General features: G+C 42.8%; 1 protein-coding gene across 5 annotated transcripts in view; it reads left to right on the forward strand.

Moving 5' to 3' along the window:
- PIK3CG (phosphatidylinositol-4,5-bisphosphate 3-kinase catalytic subunit gamma) overlaps positions 1-14,361 on the forward strand; it is a 65,986-nt gene extending 51,625 nt beyond the window's left edge. For all 5 annotated transcript variants that reach the window (XM_084792154.1, XM_084792155.1, XM_084792153.1 and 2 more), the window contains one exon: positions 10,751-14,361. In XM_084792154.1, coding sequence (XP_084648280.1) covers positions 10,751-11,029 — 279 coding nt within the window. In that variant the 3' untranslated portion in view covers positions 11,030-14,361. The remainder of the gene's footprint in view (positions 1-10,750) is intronic.
- Positions 14,362-16,044: the final 1,683 nt, after the last annotated feature.

Below are 16,044 nucleotides of genomic sequence, written 5' to 3' on the forward strand. Positions count from 1 at the left end.
TGACTGTGGGTGAAGTGAAAGTCAGCAGATGTTGGGACAGCATCATCATACACTGGGTCTCCAGCCTGGTTCATTGCTTTTACTTAGCATAAGACGTCTACATATGAAAAGAATACTGCCTGTAAGCCAGTAACCTTCACAAGAAATATTAATTATGCTGTAGTTCTTCCTTGTCATCCAGGAAGAGGCTTCAGACTCTAGGATGAGAAGTTCCTTTTTGTTCCTATGTGCCTGTAATTTTCTCTCTTTCCATCCTGCCTCAATAGCACTATATTTTAAATTTCAGTGAATAGCTATAAACATATATAACACACAATTTTACTTAAGGCCAAACAAATTTAGATTCCTATTTATTTAATAAGAATTGTATTACCATTTTTCTGAGCAGTAATTTTTTTATTAAAACAAAAAAAAATAACCTTTTTGGTTTATTTGCTTTGCTTTTTGAGACAGAGTCTCACTACGTAGACCAGGCTGTCCTCAGGTCACAGCGATGTGCCTGCTTCTGTCTCCCAAGTGCTGGACTAAAGGCAGGCACCACCATGCCCACCCAAAAGCAATTTTCATTTAAATATCAGACATTAAACCTCATTATCCCACCTTCCAGAGACAACACTATCAGCATTTCATAGCCTTCCTACCGTTCATATTTATCTTTTCAAAGGTTGCAGGTAAGTCGGAATTTGCTTTAGAACTTATCGTAAGAAGTAAACATGGGTGATTGGGGCAGAAGACTAAGGGGTTAGAGGTCAGCCTGGACTATCTGGACTATATACCAAGATTCCGTGTGTGTGTGTGTGTGTGTGTGTGTGTGTGTGTGTGTGTGTGTGTGTGTGTGGTATGTTCGCGGGGTGGGGGATGGTTACAGCAAACTGCAAACTGAGGATGGCTTTCTACCTTCCACATGCCGCACATTCATCACCTGAGTGCTCTGCAAGGCCCGTGTTGTGCATCTCTGTCCCTGCAGCCTCACCCACAGCAGTCCCCACACTCCGTTACTTTGCAATTTTCCTCCATGTCTCCCAGCAACCCACGCTGCTCTACTGCTTTGGCCAACCACTAAGAAGATCTGCCCTCCCTGTAGGTCTCAATGAAAATATCCTACCAGAGGGCAGACTGCTGGCACAGGTCTTCCTGCTGGTCTTTTGGCGTTCTGCCCACCTGGGCTCCTGCATGGCATCTATTACAGACATTTGTCCTGTTTGCTGCTCCCTTTGCAGATGTCAGCAGAGCTGCGTGAGTTCTGTGTTTATCATGTGGGTCTGAGATACAGGAAGCTCTTGGAAGATATTTGCTGAGCGAAAGAGCAAGAGGTCAAAGGGCAGTTCCTTCCAAGGGAGGAGTTGATCAGACTGAATCACCTCCAGGGAGCCCTGATTCCCAGCATGCATTTGTACTGTGTGAGTGCAGGAGCTATTAACACACTGACAACCACCATCAAATCAAGCCACCTAGAAGGCTTTAGTATGCACATAGTATACCCATGCCAGGAATGACACCCAAACGTTAAGAGGACATTAATAATATAAATAGGTGGATATCAAGTGATACCTACCATGTTTCTGTGGAGAATTTTTTTTTTACTGGAATGAATTCTTCCTTTCTGTGTGTGTGGGGTGGGTGGGGGGTGTGTCAAAGAAGCCATCTATACACAGAGCACAGGATGTGGGATACCTTCCTTTAGGACATGGTCAATACAAGTTCATTTCATGGAACATGAGCAACTTGATCTCCCAAGACCAGCTCTTTGTAAAGGAAGATGGTCTTTGCATGCTGCAGGCACTGAGGGCTAATGCTGATCATCTAGAGAGCCAAACCGCATTCATTTGTGCAGAGAAGACAGTTGGAGGGGTGTCCCTAAAAGCACTTGCCCCTAAATGTCACTGTTAAGAAGCATTTACTAGGAAGCCCAGAGCTGGTGACTTTGATCTACACTAAAGTTTTCTTGCCAGTGTTACCAGTCTGCCCTGTTTCCCAGATCCACCATCTTGTCCCCAAATCAGAGTGCACCAGGCCTTCTGCCTACAGGCCCAAGTACACGTCCAAGGACAGAGCTCTGACTCAGAAAGTTGCTAAGAACCTAAAGATCCTCGACTGAAGTCCACGTCTGCTAGAATCAGGCTGAACCCCCGGCTTCTGGTTGTTCTAATTGCTTCTGCCTCAGTGTCCCCACCAGAGGCACCTGCCTCAGCCTCCCTCTAGGGGTGGAATGCTGCCTTCTTCTTGCTTCGCTTCACTGAAACACAATTGTTCTCCCTAAGCCCAGCCACAGCATGAAGGAGCCCCTACCATCAGACAGTCTTCTGTGGCATCATCAGACTGTTGGTCCCTGTTACCCCTCTTGGGCTTCCTTTCCTGCCTATAACAGGTCTCCTGCCTGTGGATGTCTGTTACCTGCTGACTGCACTTCCCAGCCTCCTGCTCTATCCTGTTGTTGTCAGTAAGCTGTGTTCACCGTGTGTAAGACAGGAAGGACATTGGCACTGGGCCAGGTCACAGGCTCCAGCTGCTGTTCTTGCAAAAGTGAGGGCCCAGTTAATCCCCTCCAATAGAACTATTCTCCAACCCTTATCGTTTTGAAGTAGTGAATCTTTCCCAAGACCTAACGTAGCTTTTGTATGGAAAACTTGCAGCCCTCTCACGTGGGCAGGTTATCTGCAGTGCTCTGAACATTGTGCTGGCCACAGGTGATCCAAAGCAAAGGCACAGCAGCGTCAGAAGTCTGACTGGCACCACTCCACGCTAAGGAATGCTCCGTGTTAGCAATGTACTGAGAGAGGTCTGCAGAGGGAACAATTGATCCTGCCTGGAAGATAGAAAAGGGCTATTCCTAGAAGGAAGCCTTTAGGGATGAATTTAATTTCATCCTGTCTGAGAGATGCAGGGAGGGGAAGGAACATCCAAGCAGAACAAAAAGTACAATTGCCCAGTCTGGGTGCAACATAGGTCTCTGTGGAGTGTGTCTTGGAATCTAGTCGGGAAAGAAAATGTACATACATTGAAACAGGACCCCAGGCTGGTAGGGAGGGAAAGAGTAGAGCAAAGAATAACACTTGGAACACAATTGGTTAAGCACAAATTACCCTAATTACTGCCTAATATAGGTCAAGTAGGAGATGACAAGTGTACCTAATACATTAGATGTACAGAACTGGCAATGGGTTCCCTCTTGGGATTTTCACTCTGGCCAATTAATGAGGTCAGGTGCAGCCTCCTTCATCCCAACACAAAGACCAAGTACCTCCCATCTCTCCGTGTTACCCATAAGTAGATGCATACAAAACAGGGTAAGAGTTTGAATATGTTGATAAGGTATTTTCCCCAAGATGAAGACTCTCATTGGGGTTTTCAGATTCTTAGGACTTGGTTTATCTGTTAAATTTAATCTGGAAAGCATACAAATCTAATGCTGGAGGCATGGTATTGGAGCACCAGTAAATTCATTTATGGGTTATTCCACCAGCATGAATGCTCTTCAACACCTGAGATATTAGAGCCTGGGTGTTGGGCTTCTAAATACTACTCAGTCAACAAAGCCATCCTCTTGATGGCTCATTCCTTTTAAAGCGTTGCTGTGTCTACTGTAGCAATGCTATAAGGTATGTTTTCTATTATCTTCCAAGTGAGCTCTCTACAATAATCCTCCTGGGAAATTTCCATTGGTCTCAGTTTCTATAAAAGCACTGCTTCTCATAAATAAGGCTTGGTTTGGTTTTGAGCTTTTACTTCTCAAAGTTAGATGGAGAACTGGATTAGGTAGTTCCTTTGGCTAGAAATGTAGCTGAAAATCACTCTGTAAATATACATGATCTATGGGTTGGTGGTGGTGGGTTTTTTTTTTCTTTCTGTGACCTATTGTGAATATTTTTCCTTTTTCATCTACCTTTAAGTTACATTATTTCTACTTTTATATATTCAAATAGATCACCTCAAATCTCCTTGGTGCAAGGCTGGAAGATACACACACACACACACACACACACACAGAGAGACAGAGAGACAGAGACAGAGAGATGGACAGAGACAAAGAGAGAGACAGGGACAAAGACAGAGGGACAGACAGACAGAAAGAGACAGAGACAGACAGACACACAGAAAGAGAACATTCTTAATATAGACTAAAAGAAAACAATGTAATCCTAGCCTTTGTACTCCTAATGAATTTTATCTAAATATTTTATAGATGATCATATATCCCTTTTGAGAATCTTGTTCAAGTCCATAGTTATGAAACTACTAATTCTACCTCAATAAATGACTAGCCGAGGATCAGACACTCTCTGTTCAGACTTCTACAGAGTGCTTCTTCCTGCACTGTCAACCTTTCCTGTTTGCCAAGATAAATACTAAGAACGTTAGCTGGCCAACACATTGACTGTGTGTGTGTGTGTGTGTGTGTGTGTGTGTGTGTGTGTGTGTGTGTCTGTATATACATACGTACATATACATATACATATATATAATGTATGCCTTGGACTAGACTGTTGTTTTCTCCACTATGTCACTATGCCCCTTTGGCAGGCAAAGGCAACATTTTTTTGTTCAGTGATGAATATTTTTCCTATCCCACCCCCCCCAACCCCCCGCCTCCCAGCCTTAGAATCTTTCCCTGGAGTTTCTGTTTCATGGTTCTGATGTCACTTCTTTACTTAAGTGAATATGTCCAGTTCATCACTAAGGGAAAGGGAGTCTGGGTTGTTAAAAAAAAGTATCCATATGACCTTGAACACCCTAGAACTGCTCTTTGGTGTGTAAGGTTAGTTGGTTTAGTGACTGGAGTGGCTAGGAAGTCAGCAGCTGGGAGGGTTACTATATCAAGGCAGAGTTCGGGGCCTGAAATGGTAATGAATTCCTTTGTTTCCAAGATGTGTGGAGGTGGTAGCCTACAAAAACATGCCTTCCTTTTAGGGCTTAGAACCTACAATTAAGGCATTTAGACAACAATGAAATTAAGAGCAGCTGTGCTCTGCAAGCTCGACCTATTTATTAGTTACTAATGCAGAGTGAGCCACTAACGCCTTCATTGGTAATGGAGTGTTTTCCACATTAGGTAGTACACAAAGCCAAGCCCCCCAAACCAGACTTTCTTTCTTCTTAACCCAGTAGCACACAGCCTCTCAAAGGCAGTTGCGAAGAACAATGTTTAAGCCCAGGAAGGAAAAAAAAATCACTTTCAACAACCAACAACTTCTGTGTTCTGGGTTTTCCCCTGAGCTCCCCAGCCATATCCTTGAAGCCACTCAAACCACAGTCCCCTGGGCTGAAGTAGTGTGACCAGGACATGCTCACAAGCCTTGTCACTGAGTCTAAAGGAGAGAAATGAAACTTTTGGGGCTTGAGTGGGTGGAGCACTACCCAAGCATGGTACCCAAAGAAGCACCTGTAGATACTCTTTGTGTGGCATCCTAGGTACCCCTCCTGGGTGAGCCAGTGTAAAGACAGCCCCTTCCTACGTGCTGTAAAAACAAACAAACAAACAAACAAACAAGAGCTAATAACCCACTTGCATACCCATTAACTGAACTGTCTAAGAAACATTTTTGGCAGATGGTCTGCATAAGAAACTGATGTCCTTAGCCTTGGGACATGTGTTCAATGATGCATCTCTTCATAGTATTTAGTAAGGAAAGTCAACCAGCTACCCAGCACTTATATCTCACCACAGCCATAAGTATTGGTACTGCTGTTACTATTGGACTCATCCTACAAATGAAAACACTGAGGTCCAGAGGCGTCATATGACCTCTCTGATTGTCAATAAGACAGTGTGTAAATAAGAAAGGCAAAATTTGAATTCATACAGCTAGGTGTGACCCTTCTGTTAGTTTCCACTCCACTCTACCTCCAACAGAGGACAGTAGCATCTACACTCAAGTTCCAAGTCTATGCCGCCAGTCGGAACTTGCACATCATGTCTGCCAAGTATGGAACATTGCAGGTAATTTGGGTGAAGAGGTTTCTTTCTCTTAGAAGAGCCTGCTTTTGAAAGTTAGAATTCATCGAACAAACTAAAACCAATACAAGTCAGTCATGCAGGCCGGTAATACAGCTCGGTAGGATGGTCCTCACCAGGCAGGCATAAGGCTCCCTCCTCAACATACACCAGAAGATGATGTCAGAGTGGGATGGCCTTCAAGAAAAGTGGGCTAGCTGCTCCTTTCCCTCTGTGAATCTCTTTGGGCACAAGGATAGTTGAATCTATTACTATCACCTGAAAGTGTTTGCTGAGCACCTATGGATTGGTGTGACAATAACTTTGTCTGGGTTTAATTTCCATTCTGGAGATTTTTTCCATTAAAAGGAGATTGACACATAGTGGTCTCGTGCAGCAAGATATTTGCCTGGAGCCCCTAGTGTATAGAAGGATAGAAAATAATTAAAAATCAAAATGTGCTTTGCTCCCGAATCAAAAGATGCCCCACCCACCCAAGTCTGTGTGAAAATCGCAAGAGTTGGCAAATTAATGACTCTGTGGCCTGAGATAAAGTCTGCACTTAGCTCCTGTAATTACTAAAATGCCTCAGTGGGTTGGATGAGCAAAGAAAATGATTTCCGGACATCAGAGGCGTCATTTAGAATGCAAGGGTGCTAATGTACTGGGGCTGCTGCCAGGGGACTGTTAAAACCTGGGCTGCAGCTGGAACAGCCCGACAGGCTCTGCAAGCTACCGTTAGCCCCTTCCTCCATGGTGAGCAGAAGAGTTCTGACTCCTCGTAGGAAAGGAAGGGCCTGACACGACCAGCACCCTCAGTCTCTGCGGCCCTCTGTGCCTGTGTTTTATATAAATTGCCTTCCTTGCATCAAAACGATCTATGACATTTTACTTAGATAGGGTAATATGTCCACCTTCCACTGTCCGGTGTGACACAGACCTGACCTCTAAATCATTGTGGTTACAGTGCCACAGGCAAATGATACAGTGTTATGGCTTGAGACTGAAAAGTCCCTCCCCCGCAGGTGTCTGAACACTTAGTCCTGGGTTGACAGCACTATCTGGGGGAGTTGCAGCACCTTAAGGTACAGCTGGAAGGTACATGCCACAGGCTCTTTGAAGGTTACGCCTGTTTCTGATGCCAACCTGCGTCCTCATATTCCTGTCCACTGCAATGTGACCAAACAGCCACCTGAAGCCCCTGCAGTGTTGTCTTAGCTTCTCCCTCGGAAGCCATGAACCAGGGCAAATCCTTTCTCCCTTAGGTTGTGGCCATTTTGCCACAGAAGCAAGGAAAGGCTGGCTGGGAGATACAGACAAAGCCATGGGTATTAATTGGCAAAGCTAGGAAATGCTACCTGTATTCTTGTGCCTGCTTCATAACACACTTCTACATGCTTATGACCCTCATGTAGCACTGTTCTCACAGGCTCAGAACATGTGTTCGAGCTGGCTGCCTTCAGCCTTCCTATCCGTCCCCTGTCACAGGACACTGAGTTTGCTGTCTTCTTGCGCACTGTTCACAAGAACTTTCTCTTATAGGTAAATTAATGGGAAAGGTGCCCCCAACTTTTTATAAGTTCAATTTCCTAGCCTGGGAGAACCTGGGGATAGGCTTACAGAGTCTCTCAAAGGCTGAGCTTTCGGAGCATGCTCCAGCCAGAGGTTTTCACCTATTGAGGTGTACAGTTCTGCGTCTTGACAAATGTGGCGTTGTAACCACCACAGCTGAGGCCTGTCACGACTGCAGCTATGTTATCACGTGGTCTGCTGGTGAAGCCACACTTATGCCCTCCTGTCGTCTATGATGGATGAACAGGTTCTATCTGTAAGAGGCTAAGAGGTTTCTGTCTTTACTTCATGCTTTGTTTGTTGGCGACTAATGACACTCTCCCTCCTCAAGGCTTGTCATCCACTCTCGGGTCTGACTGTGGGAATTGTCACACATCCTTGCCTGTACTTGGGACTGAGGAGTCATCTTTGTGTAAATGCTTGCCTTGTTATTCCCTCTTACTAATCGCTTGTATGTGTTTACGTTTCTATAATTTCTCCATTTTTTCTACCTCAGTAAAGTGCATTCTTACTCCCGATTAGTTCAGTATTTGCCCTTTTTACGTATAAGCCTTTGATTCATCTGGAATTTCTTTTGGCATGGAGTGAAAGTTTGATTTTCTTTTCCCCAAAAATGAATCAGTTATCCAGACCCCATTTGTCAAAGAACAGATCTTTCCTTCACTGATCTCAGAGCTTGTCGTAATTACACTTTGTGTTTGTTGCTCACTTGTGTCTCCACACATTTTACTCTGTTCCACAACATTCCTTGCCCTTGTTTTTAAAAAATAGATACCATTTCACCCTTCTTTTCGCCTCTAGCTTCATAAAATGTTTTTTGGGTTTTGGTTTTTGTTTTATTTTGTTTTGTTGAGTTTTTTTTTTCACATCTTAGAATTGGAACCAGGGATGGTGGTGAAACACCAGGTGAGTGCTGGGAATAAAATTCAGATCCTCTGCCAGAGCAGCCAGTGCTCCTAACCACCGAGCCACATAAAATGCTGCAATGTTTGTTGTAGCAAGCACAGGTTCTCGTTACTGTGACCTCAAAATGTCTTCTCAGACCCTGGCTATGCGAGATGAGCTAAAACCCCTACCTGGATTTAATTAGTGAGACATTTTACTGAAATATCCCTGCTTACAGATTAACCCAAGAATAATAAATACCCTAAAAGGAGTTTCATGCTATGTTTTTTCATGTATTGAAGTTCCCCTTTATGTAGCTCACTAGCACTCTACAGTTTCTTTCCGTGGGTTCTGCATGGCTCTATGATGTGTTTGCTCTAGGCATAGCATTCTTCTTGTTATCAGTATTCACAGCAGCTGTTGTTTCTGTTTTTCATGATACTTGCCAACTGGTGGCCACTATTTGCATTACTTTTTACTGTCTTGCTATCCGTTTTATAAAAAGTTTGCATGGCTGGATAGATGGCTCAGTTGGAAGGTACTTGCTGCACAAGCTCAAGGACCCAAGTCTCTCCCCCCCTCCCCCCCCCCCCCCGCCGGCATACTCCACACCCGCGTAAGAGATGATCATGGTGGCACAAGCCTGTAACTTCCCAGAGCTGATGGGTCAATGTGGAGGGTCTGCTGGCCAACTAGTCTAGATGAATTGCTGAGCCCCAGGACGGTGAAAGACTGTCTCAGACAATACGGCTAAGAGTGACTGAGGAAGCCGACCAGTGTCTTGGCATTGACGTCTAGCCTCCATATGCATACCCACACACAAATATATAAAACATAATTTATCAAAAACTGGTTATAATAATATCTGAATTTTCTTTTCATCAGAGTTCCAGGGAAAAGAGCATATCATTTATAACTGCTAATAATTTTATCTCCACTTCTCTGATTTTATACTTTCTTTTCTGTTTTGGGGGGGGTATTTTTAAATTTAGAATTATGTTTTATAATATCCAGTACTTCACAGCATTACATTTTAATGTCATATTAATTTTCACATTTTATAAAAGTCAGAAATGAATGTTAATATAGTTATGGTCAGAAAATATTACAGTTTGGGCATAAATCCTATCTAGAATAATGTAGGAGAGTTTTGGGGTTTTTTACCTTTTTCAGTTTTTATATAAACTGTATCTATAATCACTAGCACTAGTTCTCTGTACATGCTCTTTTCAGGACATGCTGTTTAGGTTGAGTCCTCACTAAGGGTCTTCTGCCTTCCCTATGCTTTAAAACAATGGCACAAATGAGCCTGTTGCTTAACAGGTTGGCATGACTCATCATCACCTGCTGCAAAGGCATTTATGAAGGCAGCAGCCTTTGATTCTTTCTGTCTGCCTCCCTCCCTCCCTCCCTCCCTCCCACCCTCCCACTCCACCCTCTCTCTATGTCTCTGTCTCTGTCTCTGCCTCTCTGTCTCTCTGTCTCTGTCTCTCTCTGTATCCCTCCCTCCCTCCCTCTCTCTCTCTCTCTCTCTCTCTCTCTCTCTCTCTCTCTCTCTCTCTTTCTCTCTGTTTCTTGAAGCAGATCTCACTCTAGGCCAGAGTTATCTGGAATTTATGCTGTAGTCTAAGCTTGCCTCAAACTCACAGTGATCCTCCTGCCTCAGCCTCCAGAGTACTAGGATGACAGGCATAAGCCATTTTGCTTGGCTAGTCATAAGTTTTCAAGCACATTCTTTTGCTCAGTATTGGGAATTTGTATTAAAATTCCTAGGTTCATTCAACAATTTAGAACATCAGATGGTGAAAAGCAAATTCATCTGTTTCCTAAAATACAACAAATGTAAAAAATAAAATAAAATAAATATGAGGGCCAAATCCAACACATTTCCTGCATTTCTTTGGATCTCATTAGCTCTCGGCAAACATTACTTTCACTGACACAAAGTTTACTGATTCCAGTATAGTGTTCAAAAGTGTCTTGGACCTCTTTAGATAGGACCGATGTTTCTACCTTCAATTTCCTGGGAAAGACCTTGAATCTGAGAGGTAGACTTAACAACTAGCATGAGGCTTGACTGAGTCAGCTGGCTTTCCTTGCGTTCATTGGCTGGAACACACTTGCTATGTTTACAAGATTATAAAAGTAGTTTAAGTTCTCCGTCACACTTTTTACCTGCCACAGAGACCTGCCTTGCTCCCAAAGAATTCTTTTGCATGAGCGGTAACATGTAAATTCCAGCACAGCCCAATGTCCTCAGAAACCCACCTTGCTCACAGCCAAAAGGCACCATCCACCCAGAACACTTAAGCTCCAGCCGGAACGCTGATCACAGCATTTCCCTTCTTCTCCTTTACCCAGGACGTCTGTGTTAGGGCTTATCTGGCTCTGCGCCACCACACGAACCTGCTCATCATCCTGTTCTCCATGATGCTGATGACAGGGATGCCCCAGCTGACGAGCAAAGAAGACATCGAGTATATCCGGGATGCCCTCACAGTGGGGAAGAGCGAGGAGGATGCTAAGAAGTACTTCCTTGACCAGATTGAAGTTTGCAGAGACAAAGGATGGACTGTGCAGTTTAACTGGTTCCTACATCTTGTTCTTGGCATCAAACAAGGGGAGAAGCATTCCGCTTAATATTTGGTGAGAGAGCCAAAAGCAATTTCACGTTCTAACACTTTTAAATCAGCGTGTCAGTCATCAGACTTAGATTTAAAGTGCAGTAGGACTCTCACTGAACACTGCACTTCAGAAATACAGCTCTTTCCCCAGCTGAACTCTTCTTCACCGGAGGAAAAACTGTTGGCATTACTGATGGTTTGGTTAATATTCCGTGTGAGGCTCCTTCGCTGCTTTGTAACCCCTTCTCCGTCTCCATGATGTTGAAGAATAGTCTAAGTTTAAAGAGCTTAGACTATGCTTGCCTATTATGCCTGAAGATCTCGTATTGAGTATCTCACCTGCTATCACACGTGTTCACTGTGCATTTTACCTCTCTTTGTGTTCCTTAAGCTCTTGGCAGAAAAGGCCATGAGCATCCTTTAAAGGATGTTTCTAAGCATCCCCTCTGTGCCCACAGATGTTGGTGATGTGCTAGAAAGCAAGGAGTGCACATTAGCTTTCAGAGTGCCTTCTGCAATTAGCCTCACATAGTGCGCAGCTGAGATGGCACGGACTCTGAACGCAAACTCAGAGCCTGAGCCATGACTCTCCCCTGCTGGTATGGTTCTAGGGCAATGGATATGAAAAATGGAGGCAAGACCTTTTACCAAGAGCAAATACCTTAGACTACCAGTGTCATCTTATCCAGCACAGGAATGGAGGAGTCACTAACTGGACCCTCTGATGCCCGCAAATGTCATCTTTCCTGATTGGCCCACTGCCCTTCTTCCTGCCCCGCTCCCTCCAGCACTTACTTCTTCCTGGACTTGGGCAATCTTCATAGAGAGCTCAAAATGACTTGAAAAAGAAAGTCTACTCTAGGCTTATGAGAATTATAGGTACTTATTTGTGGAGTTGCTCCATGGTGTTTTTTAAAAATTATATTATTATTAAAAGATAAGTCCCTGAAAATATTAGTTTCTAAATGCTTTAATTTTACATTTTGAATCTGAACAGTTTTTTCTATATTTTTAAATGGAGGGAGATGCTTGCTATTAAATGTATCCTAAGCTTATAACAATACTTGCATATTCATTTTTTAGCTTAAAGGACTTTAAATTTTTCAGGCATTCCAGAGTTCATAAAAACAATCAAACCATCTTTCTTTAAAGTATTTACTCATTTCTTAAATATTACGCTGTTTGTTATCAATGTTGATCCACCTTCGAGAGTGATCAGTAAATTATTTAATCAAATATCTTTACTTATTATTATTTCCCTAGAAAAAAACTATGTTGATGATGTCTATATTTAAATACAATCAGATGTAACTTTTTCTGATTTTTAAATTTTCAAAATAGAAACTCAGATTAGATGGAGCCCTTCCTTTTGTGAATGCTTAAGCCAAGTAGCACCTAACTCTGCTGCAAATAAGAATCATCACGGACACTTTTTAAAGGCCCTGGCATTTTAAAAATCACCCCACTTTCAGATTATAATTTCATTAGTATGAGATGAGCTTGGGCATAGTTTTCTAGGTACTCACGTGAAATCTAACACACATGCAGGGGACGGAGCCTTGTGTGGCCAGTGGAGGCGTAGCTAACCCTGCCTCCTTGCTCACTGGGCCTTCCCTGCCTCATAACTATCTTCAAAAAAACTCCTCATCCCTGGAAACCAGCTGTTATAAAGTCATGCTGTCTCCCGTACAGAGGGCCATGCCCTGTGCTGGAATTATGTTTCTCTGTCTGACTGGAAGTTAGCTATTTCGTGGCACTTCTGGACCTTGTTTCCTGCTAATCTAAGCGCAGGAGGAGTGGTGTGTTCTAACTCCAAACAGGAAGTGTTCCCACGCTTCCAGAGAACCAGTGCAGACTTGGCCTTCCACCTGACCTGCTGACACGATGAGATTGATGAAAAAGCTGTTAGAATATATCCAGCTTTTGACACCACACCCACACATGTTAGTTCTTCAAATGAGCCAGCCTTTCCATAAAGCTGAAATACATGGCACCAGAGACCCGTACTGAGTTTCACTCGTCCATTTCCCAAAGAATGCAATTTAAACTCCATAGACTTGCATATAATCAAAAATCACCATCACATGCTTGCTACCTTTGTGATTCTACCTTGGAATATATTCTAGACCTAGGGTCCTCTTGCCAATATCTCTATGAGGTAAATAGTTCACAGGACAGATGGGTCAGATCGAAACAACTTACATGTGTATCTAAGACTGGTCACACACACACAAAAAGACACAAAGCAGCTGCTGTAGACTTGGTCCAATATGACTGTACTTCACTAGCTTTGATGATGCTCTGAAAAAAAAAATACAGAAAGACATGGATAAAATATATCCACTAAAAAAAAACCTCGTGATTTGCAAATTAAGTATAGTAAGTATATCTCTTTCTGGAAATGTGTTGTTATATTTTTATCAGTTCTTTGAGAATTGAGCACAGTGAGTTTTGACCATATGCACCCACTCCCCCAATTTCTCCAAGATTCACCCTCCTTCCTTACCCATCCTGTGTCTTCTTTTTCTTTTCTTTTCACCCATCAATGGCAACAGTATTAAAGAAAACTTGTTCTCCCGGCAACTATCAATTGCCAATAGTTCTTGGCTAGAGGTGTGACATCATACCCACCTCCCATCTCCATGCTGGGATTTGATGTGGGTGGAACTTCCCTGGAGCTTGTCATATGGCTGAGATCATATCTGCAGCTGCCCTGTCATGTCCAGAGGATGCTGTTTCCTTGTATTTGTTCACCACCTCTGTCTCTTACAGTCTCTCCCATCCCTCTTCCAGTGATCACGGAGCCTTGGGAGGAGAGGGTGCAGTGTAGATGCTCCATTTAGGGCTGTTTGTCTCTGCACCATGGCCAGGTGTGAGTCTCTGAGGTATTCATCATCTACTGCAAACAGACACTTCTCCAGTGTGGGTTGAGATATGTTAATCTATGGGTACAATAATGAGTCATTAAGGGTCAGTTGTGGGAATTCTATACCATGATTTGGAAGCTGTTAGTCCTATAGTAAAGGTAATTGAATATATTTAAATAAGAAATTAAAAAAATACATCTCTGAAATTATTAGCAGCTATGACTAAAAAGACAAAGAAGATAAAATAAGCTGGAGTTTCTTTAAAGATTCTGTTGAGTTATTTCCAGTTTTAACCAGCCTAATAATTCTGGTGAGCACATTCGATTCAAGTTTTAGTGCCTGTTCACATGTTTTCAAAGGCTTAGTTCAGGACAGATGCCAAGGAATTCTAAAGCACATGTGTGGCTAGCCCTATCTGGAAGCTGAGAGAGTCTCCTGTATTTTAACTACAAATGTTAACTTAAATAAAAAAAGAATTTGACATCTTGTGTATCTTTTAATGTTTAAACTTCCGAATGTTTCTGAAACTAGAATTCTTTATTTTAAGAAACCATTATTGAATGTTCATTGCCTACAAGAAGCTGCACAGTGTGCTGGGGAATTGAGTGCACAACAAGATGGACCGAGTCCCAGTTTTTACAGTGCTCATCATATGCTGGTGATGCAAATAATTCGTGTGTGTGATATGCATGTGTTTGGGCTCCTGTGTAGGCATGCACATGTATGTTCTTGGGCATGCACATATGTGCACCTGTGTGTACATGCCAGTGATCAGGACTGGGTGCTTTTTCCCATTACTCTCCATCTTAGTTTCTCAAGACAGATTCTCTCTCTAAAGCTGCAGCTCACTGATTGGCTACAATAACTGCCCATCAAGGCCCCAGAGGACCTCCTGTAACTGCAACCCATTCTGCCATCCCCCACCCTCTAATTCCATGATGGGGTTACACATGCAGCCCCTGCACCCTGATTTTTTGGGGGGGCTAAGTGTAAAAACTCATTTCCTCATACTTGTGTTGCAAGTACTTTATTGACTAAACCATTTCCCTACCCCCAAAGTAATATTGTCAATGAATTTCAAGTCAATGGTTTCCTTTTCAGGGGCAGCACTGGAGTTCACACATACTAGACAAGTTCTGTATGGCCAAGCAGTAGTCTCAGTGAGTAATATATTTCTTAAGAGGTTTGTTGTGAGTTGAAGTGTGTCCCACCGCCAAAACACACATTGAAATCCTAGCTCCAGTATCTATGACTGTAATTTTTAGATATGAAAAATAAGATATGAAATATGCACCACATAACAAATATGATTCAGAGAACTTTATTATATGATCATGGGGGGAGAAGCAAGGGAGTAGTGCCCCAGGGAGAGAGAGAGAAAGAAACAGAGAGAGGTAAAAGAGAAAGGGAGAAATGAGAGAGAGACAGAGAGAGAGAGACAGAGAGAGAGAGAGAGAGAGAGAGAGAGAGAGAGAGAGAGAGAGAGGGGAAGTGGTTTTGTCCTTTTATAATCCTGGAATCCTGGGTAGGGGGACACCCAGTTGCAGGTAGGTAATGACATCATAGGTTGCTAGGCAGACTGGGGCAGTATGCTAACAGTAATATTATTTGGAAATAGAATATGTGTGTATATATTGTAATGATGATATAGATACATATACTCTATTTCAAATAATATATTACATATAGTAGCATATATTATATATGTATAATATATAATATATATATATTCAAGTTAAGATTAAATTGGCATACAGGGCAAGCACAACATTGGAATGAGGCTTCTGCAGGCCGAGGAACACGCAGAGATAACAGAAGCTGGAAAACCCCGGAAGGATGCTCCTTTAGACCCTTCCAAGGATGCATGGCCCAGTCAACATTTTGATTTTGAATGTCTGGTTTCCAGAACTGTGCCAAGATCTATTGTTTTAAGCCACCTAGTCTATGATACTTGGTTCTGTATCCCTTGGGCACTGGTATCAAGTGGATAACAATATTCCATGGAATTATATGGGGGTGGGGGGATCACAGAACTTACATAGCAACTTTATTGATGTTTTCTGCTGTTCTCAGAAGGATTTAAACATATATAAAATGTGACAATGGTAGTAATGATGGGAAACTCTAATCATTCAGTGGGTAAAAAATAAATATTTCTGAAAAT

Source organism: Acomys minous (assembly GCF_964271855.1).
Source record: "Acomys minous genome assembly, chromosome: 8".
Taxonomy (NCBI): Eukaryota; Metazoa; Chordata; class Mammalia; order Rodentia; family Muridae; genus Acomys; species Acomys minous.